Consider the following 18,676-nt stretch of genomic DNA (forward strand, 5'->3'; position numbering starts at 1 on the left):
GGCTGTGAATGTGTGGCTCCAGGCAGCCCCGTAAATACATCAAGCGCTATTCTCCCGTCACACAGCCTACTTGCCGAGCACAACAAGGACGTGATGTGGCTCGCTCTGGTGGCGCAAAGCGTAGCTACTTTTTGTGAATTCAATCGTTTTATTAGGTTAATATTGCTATATGTTTGTAACCGTTTTAGAAAAGCATTAAGCCACTGGAGGCCCCAGGCAGCTTACCGGGTATTTTACACTGGCTGGGAGGTAGAAGACCCTCCGCTGCGCGTGGGGTCTGCCTACGCCCCCAGCCAGTGTAAAATACCCGCTAACCTGAGAGCAGACAATAAGCCTACAGGCATCAGGAGAACTGCTTTCAAACCGTAGGTTTTGTTTCCCCCCCCACGAGGCCGGGGCGTAACACTGGGTACTGTACTGTACTGTACTGTACTGTACTGTACTGTACTGTACTGTACTGTACTGTACGTTTTCCGTGTTATGTTTAGTACCCAAGCACAAACTAAACAGCACTGGAAGACAAATGTCAGCCTTATCATTCAGAACCATATGAGGATTTAACGTGTGTGTGTGTGTGTGTGTGTGTGCGTGCGTGTGCGCGTGCGCGCGCGTGTGTGTGTGTGCACCTCATAGTAGTAAAGCTTAGAGTAGTATACACAACAAAATCCTGTTCCATAATATTGTGTCTTAAATTACAGCAACATTTTTTATCAGCTTGCAGATCTGATCAATGATCAGACATTACAGTCTAGTCACATCATCATCACATACTGCCAACATTTGTATGATTGGCTGGCCTCTAAGCCAATGGGAGACTAGCGATATACGGCCATTGGGACACTAAGCCCCCACGGCCAATGGGACACTAAGCCCCCACGGCCAATGGGACAACGTCATTCCGACCAGTTCCTTTACCCTCCATCAGGCGCCCCGGCTGGCCAGGGGGAGGCAGTATAGAGACCAGGATTAATGCATGTTCTTTTTGAGGGTACCTACCCTACCCTAGGGGACACGGGGGGAACATGTGAGGATACCTACCCTAGGGGACACAGGGAGAACATGTGAGGGTATCTACCCTATAGGGGACACGGGGAGAACATGTGAGGGTACCTACCCTAGGGGACACGGGGAGAACATGTGAGGGTACCTACCCTAGGGGACACGGGGAGAACATGTGAGGGTACCTACCCTAGGGGACACGGGGAGAACATGTGAGGGTACCTACCCTATAGGGGACATGGGGAGAACATGTGAGGGTACCTACCCTAGGGGACACGGGGAGAACATGTGAGGGTACCTACCCTAGGGGACACGGGGAGAACATGTGAGGGTACCTACCCTAGGGGACACGGGGAGAACATGTGAGGTATACCTACCCTAGGGGACACGGGGAGAACATGTGAGGGTACCTACCCTAGGGGACACGGGGAGAACATGTGAGGGTACCTACCCTAGGGGACACAGGGAGAACATGTGAGGGTACCTACCCTAGGGGACACGGGGAGAACATGTGAGGGTACCTACCCTATAGGGGACACGGGGAGAACATGTGAGGGTACCTACCCTATAGGGGACACGGGGAGAACATGTGAGGGTACCTACCCTAGGGGACACGGGGAGAACATGTGAGGGTACCTACCCTAGGGGACACGGGGGAGAACATGTGAGGGTACCTACCCTAGGGGACACGGGGAGAACATGTGAGGGTATCTACCCTAGGGGACACGGGGAGAACATGTGAGGGTACCTACCCTAGGGGACACGGGGAGAACATGTGAGGGTACCTACCCTAGGGGACACGGGGAGAACATGTGAGGGTACCTACCCTAGGGGACACGGGGAGAACATGTGAGGGTACCTACCCTAGGGGACACGGGGAGAACATGCAAACTCCACACAGAAAGGCCCTTTAGCCAACCCCGCCTCGAGGTATGGGCGCTTATGACGCGCAGGAGAGAACACCCCCACAGCGTCCCCAGCGGGAATCGAACCCAGGACCTTCTAGCTGTGAGGCGACTGCGCCAACGTGCCAAACTGTCAAAACAGTTTAATCAAAAGTTTTTCGAATACATTGAAAGCCCAAAAACAGGGATGCCAGTTTTTTTTTCTTTTTTTTTACTACTACTCAGGATTCTGCTGTATCATGTGTGTATGTGTGTTTATGTGATATGTGAGTTGTGCCTGCTATACCTGCATGTCAACAAGATGTTTGTGGCCTGTGTGTGTGTGTGTGTGTGTGTGTGTGTGTGTGTGTGTGTGTGTGTGTGTGTGTGTGTGTGTGTGTGTGTGTGTGTGTGTGTGTGTGTGTGTGTGTGTGTGTGTGTGTGTGTGTGTGTGTGTGTGTGTGCGTGCGTCTGTGTGTGTGTGTGCGTGTGTGTGTGTTAAGGTCTCCTCCAGGGTAGTGGAGGGGACAGTGTTTAGTTGTCCCAGTAGGAGTCAGAGCCCTCGAAATGCAGTCGCTCTGCGGTCATCCCCGCTCTGTCCAGTAGGGGGCGGCAGAACCCTCGCAGTCTGCGGGCAGCCTCTCTGTGTCCTCACTGCCCTCCACCGCCAGAGGGACCAGAGAACTGGACTTCCTGTCGGAGAGAGAGACGCACGGACGCACGCACGCGCGCACACACGCGCGCACACACACACACACACGCACGCACGCACAATAAGCGAGAGAGAGAGAGAGAGAGAGAGAGAGAGAGAGAGAGAGAGAGAGAGAGAGAGAGAGAACATAAGGGATGTACTTTATCCCATTTTGACCTGGGAACGGTTATGCAAATGTCTTCTAAATCCTGACTGTTTTCTTGAAAAAAGCTGTTTTTCTATGTCAGTCGTTCTCAAACACTTTCATTTCACTTTTCACGATTCTTCAAAAATAGCAGAACCTACAAGCTCATAGCGCGCCACTCGGTGGCGCGCTATGAGCTTGTAGATCTGCTATTTTTCAATAGCTAAAGCACGACATGATGCTATAACACCAAATGGGGTTCCCGCGCAAAAATGGGTTAAACTAGTATAATGTCGTCCTGCATTTATGAGGGATTTCCCTCTGGCTGGACGATTGTGAAAAATCACACTTGTGTGAAGTGAGCGGCGCTGATATATTAAAGTCTAAACTCATGCTGCTGTTATTGCGTCGACCAGAAGCAGAAACCACTGGTTGCTGGTGGAGTGTACCATATTCCAACGGACTGTCAAAGTTATTTCCACAGAGGCGGCACAGCCTGAGCTTTTTTTTCTTAAGACGGTGTGGCGGGTTCTTCAGCCATTCTCCTCATTTTCTGACTGACTGACTGACAGTCTGACTGACGGACGGACTGACTGACGGGGTGCATACTTAGTTTAGACTAGTCATTAGTTAGACATGGGTTAAGGTTAGGTTTAGGGTGAGGGTTAAGGTTAGGTTTAGGGTGAGGGTTAAGGTTAGGTTTAGGCGTGCTGCCCCGTGGGAGGTTAGGTTTAGGGTGAGGGTTAAGGTTAGGTTTAGGTGTGCTGCCCCGTGGGAGGTTAGGTTTAGGGTGAGGGTTAAGGTTAGGTTTAGGGTGAGGGTTAAGGTTAGGTTTAGGTGTGCTGCCCCGTGGGAGGTTAGGTTTAGGGTGAGGGTTAAGGTTAGGTTTAGGGTAAGGGTTAAGGTTAGGTTTAGGGTGAGGGTTAAGGTTAGGTTTAGGTGTGCTGCCCCGTGGGAGGTTAGGTTTAGGGTGAGGGTTAAGGTTATAGGTTTAGGTGTGCTGCCCCGTGGGAGGTTAGGTTTAGGGTGAGGGTTAAGGTTAGGTTTAGGTGTGCTGCCCCGTGGGAGGTTAGGTTTAGGGTGAGGGTTTGAGATAGGTTGTAGTTGTAGGACTAATGACTAGTCTAAACCAATGACTAGTGTAGCGAACCCGGCTGGATAAAGAGGTTGAAGGCCAACTGATGATGTGAAGTTTCTTTAATAGATCAACGTGAAAACTAAAAACAAGACACAAACATATAATCAATACAGACAGACATAACCAATAATGTGAGGCATTCATATAAACAATGAAGTTTACAAATAACCAATAAAAAGGTTCATAACAAACCATAATACCATATAAATAAACCAATAAAACAAGATCCCCCAACAACATGACACAAACCAATAACCATAAAAATAACATTCACCTTGTTCCCTCTCCAGCTAGGTGCTAACTTGTTCCAGGGTGTCCCAATGTCACTCAACCATGTCATACATGTCACTAAAACCAATGAATCAACAATTAAAATCCGGCAGTTCCATTTCCATTTCATTTGTTTGTTATTTCATTGGTCTGCACTCACTTGATCTGTTTGTTGTGCTGTTCCATTTCATCCTGTGTTGGTGTGGTGAGGTTAGGTTGTTGGTGAGCTTTCCATGCTCATGGTTTGGAGCACATGAGTAACAAACATTTCTCCCTGGGTGATGCATGCTGGGCTTTCCTTATCAGACAGTATGACCCTGGTGAGTGAGCAAGCTTCCTGTTTTCCCACATAGCCTTTCAAAATAAAAGCCTTTCATCCATTTCATTCCTGGGTCCGTTACAACTAGTCTAAACCAAAAACTGTCTAAACTAAGTACTGCACCGCTGACTGACTGACAGCGACCGAGCAAAATAAGACAGCGGGTGAGCGATCGCTAAATGATTAGATAGATGTGCGTGTGTGCCAGCGCGTGTGTGTGTGTGTGTGTGTGTGCGTGCGTGCGTGCGTGTGTGTGTGTTTGCGTGTGTGTGTGTGTGCGTGTGTGTGTGTGTGCGTGCGTACCCGTCTCCGCTCTGAGTGATCAGTCTCCTGCAGGTCTCCATCTGGACGTCCAGGCCTCTCTTCATGGAGCACATCTCCATGTACTCATGGAGGTGGAGCTTCATGTCGCTCTTAGCGGTGGCCAACTCCAGCTGTGAAGACAATACAGTCACCATACATCACCTCCAGCTGTGAGACAATCCCCATACATCAACTCCAGCTGTGAAGACAATCCCCATACATCAACTCCAGCTGTGAAGACATTACAATCACCATACATCACCTCCAGCTGTGAAGACAATCCCCATACATCACCTCCAGCTGTGAAGACAATCCCCATACATCACCTCCAGCTGTGAAGACAATCACCATACATCACCTCCAGCTGTGAAGACAATCCCCATACATCACCTCCAGCTGGAAGACAATCCCCATACATCAACTCCAGCTGTGAAGACAATCACCATACATCAACTCCAGCTGGAAGACAATCCCCATACATCAACTCCAGCTGTGAAGACAATCACCATACATCACCTCCAGCTGGAAGACAATCACCATACATCAACTCCAGCTGGAAGACAATCCCCATACATCAACTCCAGCTGTGAAGACAATCCCCATACATCACCTCCAGCTGTGAAGACAATCCCCATACATCAACTCCAGCTGGAAGACAATCCCCATACATCAACTCCAGCTGTGAAGACAATCCCCCTACATCAACTCCAGCTGTGAAGACAATACAATCCCCATACATCACCTCCAGCTGTGAAGACAATCCCCATACATCAACTCCAGCTGTGAAGACAATCACCATACATCAACTCCAGCTGTGAAGACAATCCCCATACATCAACTCCAGCTGTGAAGACAATCCCCATACATCACCTCCAGCTGTGAAGACAATCCCCATACATCAACTCCAGCTGTGAAGACAATCCCAATACATCAACTCCAGCTGTGAAGACAATCCCCATACATCACCTCCAGCTGTGAAGACAATCCCCATACATCAACTCCAGCTGTGAAGACAATCCCCATACATCAACTCCAGCTGGAAGACAATCCCCATACATCAACTCCAGCTGGAAGACAATCCCCATACATCAACTCCAGCTGTGAAGACAATCACCATACATCAACTCCAGCTGGAAGACAATCCCCATACATCAACTCCAGCTGGAGGACAATCACCATACATCAACTCCAGCTGGAGGACAATCCCCATACATCAACTCCAGCTGGAGGACAATCCCCATACATCAACTCCAGCTGTGAAGACAATCCCCATACATCAACTCCAGCTGTGAAGACAATCCCCATACATCAACTCCAGCTGTGAAGACAATCCCCATACATCAACTCCAGCTGTGAAGACAATCACCATACATCAACTCCAGCTGTGAAGACAATCCCCATACATCAACTCCAGCTGTGAAGACAATCCCCATACATCAACTCCAGCTGTGAAGACATTACAATCCCCATACATCACCTCCATCTGGAAGACAATCCCCATACATCACCTCCAGCTGTGAAGACAATCCCCATACATCAACTCCAGCTGTGAAGACAATCACCATACATCACCTCCAGCTGTGAAGACAATCCCCATACATCACCTCCAGCTGGAAGACAATCCCCATACATCAACTCCAGCTGTGAAGACAATCCCCATACATCAACTCCAGCTGTGAAGACAATCCCCATACATCAACTCCAGCTGTGAAGACATTACAATCACCATACATCACCTCCAGCTGTGAAGACAATCACCATACATCAACTCCAGCTGTGAAGACAATCCCCATACATCAACTCCAGCTGTGAAGACAATCACCATACATCAACTCCAGCTGTGAAGACAATCCCCATACATCAACTCCAGCTGGAAGACAATCCCCATACATCAACTCCAGCTGGAAGACAATCCCCATACATCAACTCCAGCTGTGAAGACATTACAATCCCCATACATCACCTCCAGCTGTGAAGACAATCCCCATACATCAACTCCAGCTGTGAAGACAATCCCCATACATCAACTCCAGCTGTGAAGACAATCCCCATACATCAACTCCAGCTGTGAAGACAATCCCCATACATCAACTCCAGCTGTGAAGACAATCCCCATACATCAACTCCAGCTGTGAAGACAATCCCCATACATCAACTCCAGCTGTGAAGACAATCCCCATACATCAACTCCAGCTGTGAAGACAATCCCCATACATCAACTCCAGCTGTGAAGACAATCCCCATACATCAACTCCAGCTGTGAAGACAATCCCCATACATCAACTCCAGCTGTGAAGACAATCCCCATACATCAACTCCAGCTGTGAAGACATTACAATCCCCATACATCACCTCCATCTGGAAGACAATCCCCATACATCACCTCCAGCTGTGAAGACAATCCCCATACATCAACTCCAGCTGTGAAGACAATCACCATACATCACCTCCAGCTGTGAAGACAATCCCCATACATCACCTCCAGCTGGAAGACAATCCCCATACATCAACTCCAGCTGTGAAGACAATCCCCATACATCAACTCCAGCTGTGAAGACAATCCCCATACATCAACTCCAGCTGTGAAGACAATCCCCATACATCAACTCCAGCTGTGAAGACAATCCCCATACATCAACTCCAGCTGTGAAGACAATCACCATACATCAACTCCAGCTGGAAGACAATCACCATACATCAACTCCAGCTGGAAGACAATCCCCATACATCAACTCCAGCTGTGAAGACAATCACCATACATCAACTCCAGCTGTTATATAGGGAGACATTACCCCCATACATCAGTGAACATTTGAAGCTCAAATCTTTCCCTCTCTGGAACAAAACATGTTGAGATGTAGGGTCGGCTGTCAAACATATCAAATACCGTACTGTGTCAAACCTATAAAATACCGTACTGTGCCGAATATGAGACAACTCTGATCATAAGACGAGCCCCATTTTTCAAAGACTCATTTGTGGAAAAACAACGTTCAATGTCAAATAGTCTCTATAGTCCCCGGTTATAACACAGAGGATTATTGGGTATTTCCATTGAAAAAAGAAACAGTCTAATTAATAGTGGGATGAAAATGTTTGAGCACCACTGACATAGAAACAGAAAAGATCTATCGAGAGAGAGAGAGAGAGAGAGAGAGAGAGAGAGAGAGAGAGAGAGAGAGAGAGAGAGAGACACCCTGGAGTCTACTGTATGTGTCGATGAGGTGACAGTACTTCATTAGACACCCTGGAGTCTACTGTATGTGTCTATGAGGTGACAGTACTTCATTAGACACCCTGGAGTCTACTGTATGTGTCTATGAGGTGACAGTACTTCATTAGACACCCTGGAGTCTACTGTATGTGTCTATGAGGTGACAGTACTTCATTAGACACCCTGGAGTCTACTGTATGTGTCTATGAGGTGACAGTACTTCATTAGACACCATGGAGTCTACTGTATGTGTCTATGAGGTGACAGTACTTCATTAGACACCCTGGAGTCTACTGTATGTGTCTATGAGGTGACAGTTCTTCATTAGACACCCTGGAGTCTACTGTATGTGTCTATGAGGTGACAGTACTTCATTAGACACCCTGGAGTCTACTGTATGTGTCTATGAGGTGACAGTACTTCATTAGACACCCTGGAGTCTACTGTATGTGTCTATGAGGTGACAGTTCTTCATTAGACACCCTGGATTCTACTGTATGTGTCGATGAGGTGACAGTACTTCATTAGACACCCTGGAGTCTACTGTATGTGTCTATGAGGTGACAGTACTTCATTAGACACCCTGGAGTCTACTGTATGTGTCTATGGGGTGACAGTACTTCATTAGACACCCTGGAGTCTACTGTATGTGTCTATGGGGTGACAGTACTTCATTAGACACCCTGGAGTCTACTGTATGTGTCTATGAGGTGACAGTACTTCATTAGACACCCTGGAGTCTACTGTATGTGTCTATGAGGTGACAGTACTTCATTAGACACCCTGGAGTCTACTGTATGTGTCTATGAGGTGACAGTACTTCATTAGACACCCTGGAGTCTACTGTATGTGTCTATGAGGTGACAGTTCTTCATTAGACACCCTGGAGTCTACTGTATGTGTCTATGAGGTGACAGTACTTCATTAGACACCCTGGAGTCTACTGTATGTGTCGATGAGGTGACAGTACTTCATTAGACACCCTGGAGTCTACTGTATGTGTCTATGAGGTGACAGTACTTCATTAGACACCCTGGAGTCTACTGTATGTGTCTATGAGGTGACAGTCGACACCATGGAGTCGTTTGTATGTGCAATGGTGTATTAACTTTGTATTTAGGGTTTCTTCCTGGAGGCTAAACCCTTGACAGTCAAAACGGGCCAATGAAATAAACAGTAATATAGTGACATCACACTATCAGCCCCTCCCCTAACCCCTCCCCCTTTATCATACAACTACAGCTGTGGGTGTGGCTTCAGTTCAGGTGGATCACCACCCATCACCGCCCACCAGGCAAACCAGGCAAACTTAATGAACTGGTGGGCGTGCCCACATAAAAACAACATTTTAACAAAGACTGTACACTTTTTTGTAGAAACATTATACCTCCTTATATAACAATAAGACCCGATGATCATGTTTTAAACACATCCACACAACTTCATACTTCACTGAGATTACTATCCTCCTCTTGGGGATTTCAGGTAATAACAATAAATCCACAATGATTTATTGGTTTTACCTGGGGATAATAACACATATATATATATATATATATATATATACCAGACACACACACACACCCACACACACACACACACACACACCCCTACAATTTACAATTTAGGCATTTAGCAGACGCTCTTAATCCAGAGCGACTTACATTAAGCAAGAACAAAAAAGCATGGGAATACATCACATAAAAACATTTATCATGAAACATGCGTAAGCTAAGAAGGTAACAGTGAAATAATAATGAAACTATACATATAAACTATACATATATACTACTATGCTATACATATGTACTATGGCGTGCTATGACTATATACAATGCAATTATAGTGCTGTCTACATAACATGCTATAAGTCTGGATCAAATGCTATCTAAGGTGCTATTTACACGAGGATGGTGTTCATATAAAACGTCAAAATAAAGTATCGTTTGCTGCTGTCATTTAGACGAGAACCGTGTTCTCTGGAGGTGAAAACGCAACGAAGTGAAACCACCTCCCAGAGTGGAAATCTTTGAAAACGCCGTTTCCTATGGTCTCCATATAAACAGGCAAAACGGTGAATCCGCAAAACTTATGACATCATGGCTCACGTTGGCTCACAGCGCATATGTTTATTACATTGATGCAGAGCAATATCATTATGATATAATGGAGTTCCTGAACAAGCCTCCCTCCTCGCCTACAAAGTGCTGCTCATCAGTGATGTTGAATGTAAAACCATGATGTAAATAAAAAGCCTTGTGATAGACGGCAGCCGCGGCAGCAGCGTTTATGTAGCCTAATGTATTATAAAATATATAACCATCCCGTGGCGCTGCCCAGAGCAGTGTTGCGCAGGCTTGCGTGAAGGAGTTCTTCTTCTTGTACGTGGGTGAACTGTCTATTTGGCAGCCCGTTATCGCCACCTAGCGACAGTATAGCATAATAGCACATTATATCATAACGTGTGCGTAAACGGTAAGAAAAAATGAGAATGCAACGGGACTTTGACGTGTTATATGGAGATGGTCGCCGTCTAAAATAGGCCTAAGTCTACAGAAACGCTATCTAATCTACACACACACGTCACACACACACACACGTCACACACACACACACACACACACACACACACACACACGTCACACACACACACACACACACACACACACACACACACACACACACACACACACACACACACACACACACACACACACACACACACACACACACACACACACAGTGTGTCTCACCTCTATCTGTCCGATGGTGTCCTGGTATTCTCTCTCTCTGGACTTAAACAGACACTCTGTGTCGCTGATCACCTTCTCTATCGACTCCTCCTGCTGTCGGGCGTGTGTGTGTGTGTGTGCGTGTGCACGTGCGTGTGTGTGTGTGCGTGTGTGCGTGCGTGCGTGATGTAGGAGAGAGAGAGACAGAAGTTAATTATGAATTAGAACACGTATTTTTTTACAGTCCTTATAACTCATGAGACAGATACTGTAGCCTACTTTAACCCATTCTGGGCGGGAACCCCTTTTGGTGTTTCAAAGCATTATGTTATGCTTTAGCTGTTGAAAAATAGCAGATCTAAATGCTCATAGCGCGCCACCGAGTGGTGCGCTATGAGCATTTTTCCCACATTTCAAAAAGTTTTTATTTAAAGACATTTTAAGCGCCGTACAAAGACAACTCTTGTCGTGACAAATCATGACGACAAACACAATTTTTGGGGCCGAACAAATAATTAGAATGAAGAGAAAAAACGTAATTAATTTGTAATTATTAGTTTGGTCCAAAATATTGTGTGTGTTGTGGTGATTTGTTGTGGTGATTTGACACGCTTAAAAGGTCTTTAAATTAATACTTTTTGAAATGTCTATGAGAAAAAATGCATTGGGAATTATTTTGTGTGTGTGTGTGTGTGTGTGTGCGTACCTCTCCCTGTGTGTCCATGCTGTTCAGTGTGTGTGTGTGTGTGTGTGTGTGTGTGTGTGTGTGTGTGTGCGTACCTCCATGCTGTTCAGTGTGTGTGTGTGTGTGTGTGTGTGTGTGTGTGTGTGCGCGTACCTCCCTGCTGTTCAGTGTGTGTGTGTGTGTGTGTGTGTGTGTGTGTGTGTGTGTGTGCGTACCTCCATGCTGTTCAGTGTGTGTGTGTACCTCCATGCTGTTCAGTGTGTGTGTGTACCTCCATGCTGTTCAGTGTGTGTGTGTGTGTGTGTGTGTGTGTGTGTGTGTGTGTGTGTGTGTGTGTGTGCGTACCTCCATGCTGTTCAGTGTGTGTGTGTACCTCCATGCTGTTCAGTGTGTGTGTGTGTGTGTGTGTGTGTGTGTGTGTGTGTGTGTGTGTGTGTGTGTGTGTGTGTGCGTACCTCCATGCTGTTCAGTGTGTAACCAGGGAAATCCTCCCACAGCAGTAACGTCTCCTCTGTCTCCTCCCACGACAGACTGTCACAGTCATCCTCAAACTCACACTCACGACTACACACACACACACACACACACACACACACACACACACACACACACACACACACACACACACACACACACACACACACACACACACACACACACACACACACACACACACACACACAGAGAGAGAGAAGTGGAGGAATTTTAACATTATAATGAACAAAGAGGGTTTGACTGCTGGAGGGAACATTGTAGAAACAATGCTATCAAAAGACAACGAGTTATTGTGCAATGAAAGGAATGAACAGGCTTTTTGGAAATCCTTTCCATAACCGTTTCCGCGCCATTGCCGAAGCCCTTCGGCAATTGAAGCCTAGTTTTGATACTAACGCTTGCCGCCATTGCCGAAAGCCCTTCGGCAATTGAAGCCTAGTTTTGATACTAACGCTTGCCGCCATTGCCGAAAGCCCTTCGGCAATTGCTTTTTATAGTGCATTCGATCAAGCGACCCATAATGCTACTCACGTTGTTAGCCGGTTAGCTAGCTGTGTTGTTAGCACAGCACTGGATCCTTCATCTTAGATCGTCGTCGCCATAATAATCCATTCTATCCGTTTCTTTCGATGGCATTTTGGTCAAAACAGCGTTTCTTTGACGGCACAGAGCCGACGCTGTGGAGCTCCCAGAGCTCCGGTCTGGATTCAGATTTGTCAATAAGGAAGGCACCGCTCTGTGTAGAGTTTCCAAATGTAGGTCTACTGTGAACTGACCGGAAATGGCGGCGTTTCAAAATAAGAGCTCAAATTAAAAAAATGCTGGTGTGAATTAGGTCCTAATTTTTCAATAAATGATAGCAGTAAATGGGTTAACACAATCAGCGCCGTGTAATAAATGATAGCAGTAAATGTGTTAACACATTGAGCGCCAGGATTCCTTCAAAATAGGAGCTCTGGGGTGCAAGAAAGACATGGCCGCTTTTACACTGAAACCAACCCAACCCCCCCCCGCCCTCCCCTCCCCCCCCCCCCCCCCCCCCCCCGGAAACAATACGGGAAAAACACTGAGAAATAGTTTGCTTTACTTTGCTAGCTTACATTGATATCGTTTTAATTTATACAATATATGATCAAAAAACTTTGAACGAGACCGTTCCGTTTTCCATTTTCCGTTGTTTTCCATTTTCCATTTTCCATTTTCCACGGAAAATGGAAAATGGAAAATTATATGGAAAACGGAAAACAGGAAAGCGAAAAGAAAAAAAAAACGGAAAACGGAAAATGGAAAATGGAAAACGGAAAAAAACGGAAAATGGAAAAAAATGGAAAACGGAAAAAACGCAAAAAAATTTAATTAAATAAAACAATAAAATAAAAATCCTACAGCTGGTTTAGCATCCTCTGCATCTCCTCGTTGATCTGATTGGCCGACGTGCCGCACGAGTCATCGTCCCTGTTGGCTCCTCCCCCCTCGCTCTCATTGGACACGCTGCTCCGGTCGTCTCCGTCGACTCCGCCCCTCACCGCCGGCGGCGGGCCAATGAGCTTCCTGGGTGGGCGGGGCAGGGTGGAGGGAGGCGTGGCCACCTGCTGAATCACACACACACACACACACACACACACACACACACACACACACACACCATCATGTCACACATGAGCATAGAGTATTAACCCATTTAGGCCTGATGTCGATTCTGCCAAAAGTCTTCTAAATCCTGACAGTTTTCTTGACAAATCTATGTTTACATGTCAGTCGTTCTCAAACATTTTCATGTCAAGGACCCCCAGAATTATATGCATTTGGCTGCCGGCCCGCATCTGAAAATATGTACAGTTCCAGGGGACCCCCCCCCCTCTCCCAGAAGCAAAGATTTGAGTTAAAAATGTTCGCTCTGAAAGAATATATATATTCAAAGATTTGTGCCACATTTTCACGACTTTTCAAAAAATAGCAGACCTACAAGCTCGTAGCGCGCCACTCGGTGGCGCGCTACGAGCTTGTAGATCTGCTATTTTTCAATAGCTAAATTATAACAATGTTTAAAACACCGATTGAGCATTTTTTTTGGGCACCACATTTTGGTGCCCAAAAAATGCGGAAGTGCAACCGAGCGCTCAATGTTATAAAGCACGGGGGTTTTCCTTTCCTCGTCATGAACCCACGGGTCCGCCTGCAGTCCCTCCTCTCACCACTAGGGCCCTGCAGTCCCTCCTCTCACCACTAGGGCCCTGCAGTCCCTCCTCTCACCACTAGGGCCCTGCAGTCCCTCCTCTTACCACTAGGGCCCTGCAGTCCTTCCTCTTACCACTAGGGCCCTGCAGTCCCTCCTCTCACCACTAGGGCCCTGCAGTCCCTCCTCTTACCACTAGGGCCCTGCAGTCCCTCCTCTTACCACTAGGGCCCTGCAGTCCCTCCTCTTACCACTAGGGCCCTGCAGTCCCTCCTCTTACCACTAGGGCCCTGCAGTCCCTCCTCTCACCACTAGGGCCCTGCAGTCCCTCCTCTCACCACTAGGGCCCTGCAGTCCCTCCTCTCACCACTAGGGCCCTGCAGTCCCTCCTCTTACCACTAGGGCCCTGCAGTCCCTCCTCTCACCACTAGGGCCCTGCAGTCCCTCCTCTTACCACTAGGGCCCTGCAGTCCCTCCTCTTACCACTAGGGCCCTGCAGTCCCTCCTCTCACCACTAGGGCCCTGCAGTCCCTCCTCTCACCACTAGGGCCCTGCAGTCCCTCCTCTTACCACTAGGGCCCTGCAGTCCCTCCTCTCACCACTAGGGCCCTGCAGTCCCTCCTCTTACCACTAGGGCCCTGCAGTCCCTCCTCTCACCACTAGGGCCCTGCAGTCCCTCCTCTCACCACTAGGGCCCTGCAGTCCCTCCTCTTACCACTAGGGCCCGCAAGTGCTTCAACGTTTGAGTGCCTCACTCATGGCCCCCCTTGGGCTTTGCGGTGGTGGCGAGCGAGCGCGCGGCAGCGTATAATACCTGGAAGATGTGGATCATGTCCTGTAATACCTGAAGATGTGGATCATGTCCTTTAATACCTGAAGATGTGGATCATGTCCTGTAATACCTGAAGATGTGGATCATGTCCTGTAATACCTGAAGATGTGGATCATGTCCTTTAATACCTGAAGATGTGGATCATGTCCTGTAATACCTGAAGATGTGGATCATGTCCTGTAATACCTGAAGATGTGGATCATGTCCTGTAATACCTGAAGATGTGGATCATGTCCTTTAATACCTGAAGATGTGGATCATGTCCTTTAATACCTGAAGATGTGGATCATGTCCTTTAATACCTGAAGATGTGGATCATGTCCTGTAATACCTGGAAGATGTGGATCATGTCCTGTAATACCTGAAGATGTGGATCATGTCCTTTAATACCTGAAGATGTGGATCATGTCCTGTAATACCTGGAAGATGTGGATCATGTCCTGTAATACCTGAAGATGTGGATCATGTCCTGTAATACCTGAAGATGTGGATCATGTCCTTTAATACCTGAAGATGTGGATCATGTCCTGTAATACCTGAAGATGTGGATCATGTCCTGTAATACCTGAAGATGTGGATCATGTCCTGTAATACCTGAAGATGTGGATCATGTCCTGTAATACCTGAAGATGTGGATCATGTCCTGTAATACCTGAAGATGTGGATCATGTCCTGTAATACCTGGAAGATGTGGATCATGTCCTGTAATACCTGGAAGATGTGGATCATGTCCTGGCAGTTCCTCTGCTGGGCCACGTCACAGAGCCGCGCCGTGATGTCGATGCGACGGCAGATGTCCATGTCCACCTTCATGGCCTTCTCCTGGATCCGACTGTCCAGGTCCGACAGGTTCTGGAGGAGGGGACACACACCGGAGACATGTCGTTAACCCATAGTCTATCCTACTGTCCAGGTCCGACAGGTTCTGGAGGAGGGACACAGAGACATGTTGTTAACCCATAGTCTATCCTACTGTCCAGGTCCGACAGGTTCTGGAGGAGGGACACACACCGGAGACATGTTGTTAACCCGTATTCTGACCCGAGATCAGATTCATACGAGGTTTCCACTGGACACACACACTGGTCTGATTAACCCATTCTGACCTGAGATCAGATTTAAAAAAAATGTCAGCCGTTCTTCGATTTTTGAAAAATAGCAGACCTACAAGCTCATGGCGCGCCACTCGGTGGCGCGCTATGAGCTTGTAGATCTGCTATTTTTTCAATAGCTAAAGCATAACATGATGCCGACACCAAAATGGGTTCACGTTCAGAATGGGTTAAGCAATATTACACCAGAGGGTGTTAAGGGGTTAAAGTGATTATTGCCACGACAGGGATGCGGTCAGGAACGAGACGAAGTCGAGTTCCGCAAGCATTACTGAAGTGGCAATAATCACGTTAAACAACACCCTCAAGTGTAATATTGCAATTCTACAACAGTCACCCTTAAAACTAAGAAAATCGCTGAAATAATATATGTTTTTAATGACAGATGTAGTCACTACGACCACAAATGTCCAAAGAAACTAGCTAGCCTAGCCACCGAGTTTGCTAGCTCTCTGGGAAAACAGAGCGGCTGAATTATTTGTTTTGATTAGGTGGTGAACGGTGCTGGTTTGATCCACGGCTAGAAGGCTGTTTCAACCAATCAGATTGCTTCCTCTTAACGACCTGTTGTAGAAATGTTGTTAACCCATTCTGACCCGAGATCAGATTCTAAAAAATGTCTTCTTGTAGAAAAAAAAGAGTCATCCTAGTGAGCAAACAACAACCACCCTCCGCCTGGCCTGTTCCATGTGGACCCACCCACCTCACCTGCTCTCAATCAGCAACCTCACCTGCTCTCACTCACACCTCAATCAGTGGCCAGCTATATATACTGCCTGATGGTGTCCATAATATAGCGTCTGCCAAAATCTCCCGGAGGGGGCGTTAACATATGTGTCACGTGGCAGCGGCCACGTGTTTACAGTCAGCGACCATCCGTGTGCGTTCTAATCTTTAAACACCAGAGGGAGTTCAACGAGCTCGTTCCTGGCGACAACACAGTGAGCCAACACCAGGATGGAAAGAAAAAACGTCGGCCTCGACATACCTTACAAGGACGAGCATTAAATGTAGTCGCATTAGTGGTGGTAGAAGATGGAATCCTCTGTTCAGTCAGTGTGTTCATATAGGGGTCGAGATCGTCAATATCCTTGATTTTGTTGAGGTAACGCTCCTTTTCCTCAAAGTTAAGCTTGTCCTTGTAAATAAGGTATGTCGAGGCCGACGTTTTGTCTTTCCATCCTGGTGTTGGCTCACTGTGTTGTCGCCAGGAACGAGCTCGTTGAACTCCCTCTGGTGTTTAAAGATTAGAACGCACACGGATGGTCGCTGACTGTAAACAAAGCAAAAAAGCCAGCCATCATGGCGGCCGCTACCAAGTGACACATTATGTTAACGCCCCCTCCGGGAGATTTTGGTGCTCTCAATAGCTCCCCTTTTCAGAACGACGAGTGGCCCAGGAAATAAATCCCAATGCTTTTTTCTCCATAGGCTTCACTTAAAGTATTTATTTAAAGACGGTTACGCCGCGGACAAAGCCAACTCGGATCGTGACAAATCATGACAATGAACACAATGTTTTGGGGCCGATCAAATAATTCATAAGAAGTAAAAACAAAAACAAATAGTGTCGTCTCCTGCCTTTATGTTCTTCTTTCTAATGATTATGATCGGCCCATATTTGCGACACCGAAATATTTTCCGGTCCACACCCACCCGGATAGGGACGCCGTCATAGGCCCATGTGCTTAAGGGAGGTGACCAATGAGAGCACACTTTCTATGCGAGGCCCATGAGAACCGTGTCCATGTGTCCATGAATGGACACGCAGTACACCGATGCTCCTCCAGGGGGTCTCTGCGTACTCACGTTGCTCATGGATGGACACGCAGTACACCGATGCGCCTCCAGGGGTCTCTGTACTCACGTTGCTCATGAGTCCCTTGAAGAGCACAAGCTCCGCCTTCAGCTGTTTGACTCTCAGAGCCAGCTCGTCCTGACACACCTCGCTCTCCTGGAGGTCCTGTGCACGTACACACGCACACACACACACACACACACACACACACACACACACACAGACGCACGCACGCACGCACACATGCACGCACACACGCACACAAAACCACGAAGACAACATGAATGATTCATAGATGAATAGGTGTTAAATATTACAGTGCGTCTGTAGCAGTGATGCATTAGTGGGGTTATTTCAGACCCCCTGTGGGCTCTGCCTGGCCCCATTTAGGCCCCAAAAGAGAAAAACTTCACTCTGAAGATTTTTCAAAAATAGCAGATCTACAAGCTCATAGCGCGCCACTCGGTGGCACGCTATGAGCTTGTAGGTCGGTCCCTGCATAAGCTTTTTTTTTCAGTCCCTGCATAAGCCAATGGGCAATGATAGGCTAGCCCATGTCAACGTCATTGATTTCAGATCGATTGGTGGATAGTTTTGAGGATAGATGACGACAGACATGGTTTTAATTTAGTGACAGAGTTAACAAATGTTTTTCTTTTTAAATCATCTCCATCAGTCCCTGTTTAACCCATTTAGACAGGAGGACCATTCTACAAAAGTCTTCTAAATCCTGACAGTTTTCTGACAAAACCTCATGTTTCCCCAGAAGCAAAGATTTGAGTTAAAAACGTTCGCTCTGAAAGAAAATACATTCAAAGCTTTGCACTACATTTTCACGATTTTTTTCAAAAATAGCAGACCTACAAGCTCGTAGCGCGGCACT

At 47.1% G+C, this 18,676-nt stretch overlaps 1 protein-coding gene across 1 annotated transcript in view; it reads right to left on the bottom strand.

The window, feature by feature from the left end:
* Positions 1-2,467: 2,467 nt before the first annotated feature.
* Positions 2,468-18,676, bottom strand: part of LOC310873423 (non-homologous end joining factor IFFO1-like) — a gene marked incomplete at both ends in the record, with an annotated part of 38,727 nt that continues 22,518 nt past the window's right edge. The window contains 7 exons of the mRNA XM_083785795.1: positions 2,468-2,576; positions 4,750-4,880; positions 10,717-10,830; positions 11,836-11,944; positions 13,262-13,467; positions 15,595-15,735; positions 17,863-17,958. Coding sequence (XP_083641921.1) covers positions 2,468-2,576; positions 4,750-4,880; positions 10,717-10,830; positions 11,836-11,944; positions 13,262-13,467; positions 15,595-15,735; positions 17,863-17,958 — 906 coding nt within the window. The remainder of the gene's footprint in view (positions 2,577-4,749; positions 4,881-10,716; positions 10,831-11,835; positions 11,945-13,261; positions 13,468-15,594; positions 15,736-17,862; positions 17,959-18,676) is intronic.

The sequence above is a fragment of the Protomyctophum parallelum genome (genome assembly GCF_964188405.1).
Source record: "Protomyctophum parallelum genome assembly, chromosome: 1".
NCBI classification, from domain to species: Eukaryota; Metazoa; Chordata; class Actinopteri; order Myctophiformes; family Myctophidae; genus Protomyctophum; species Protomyctophum parallelum.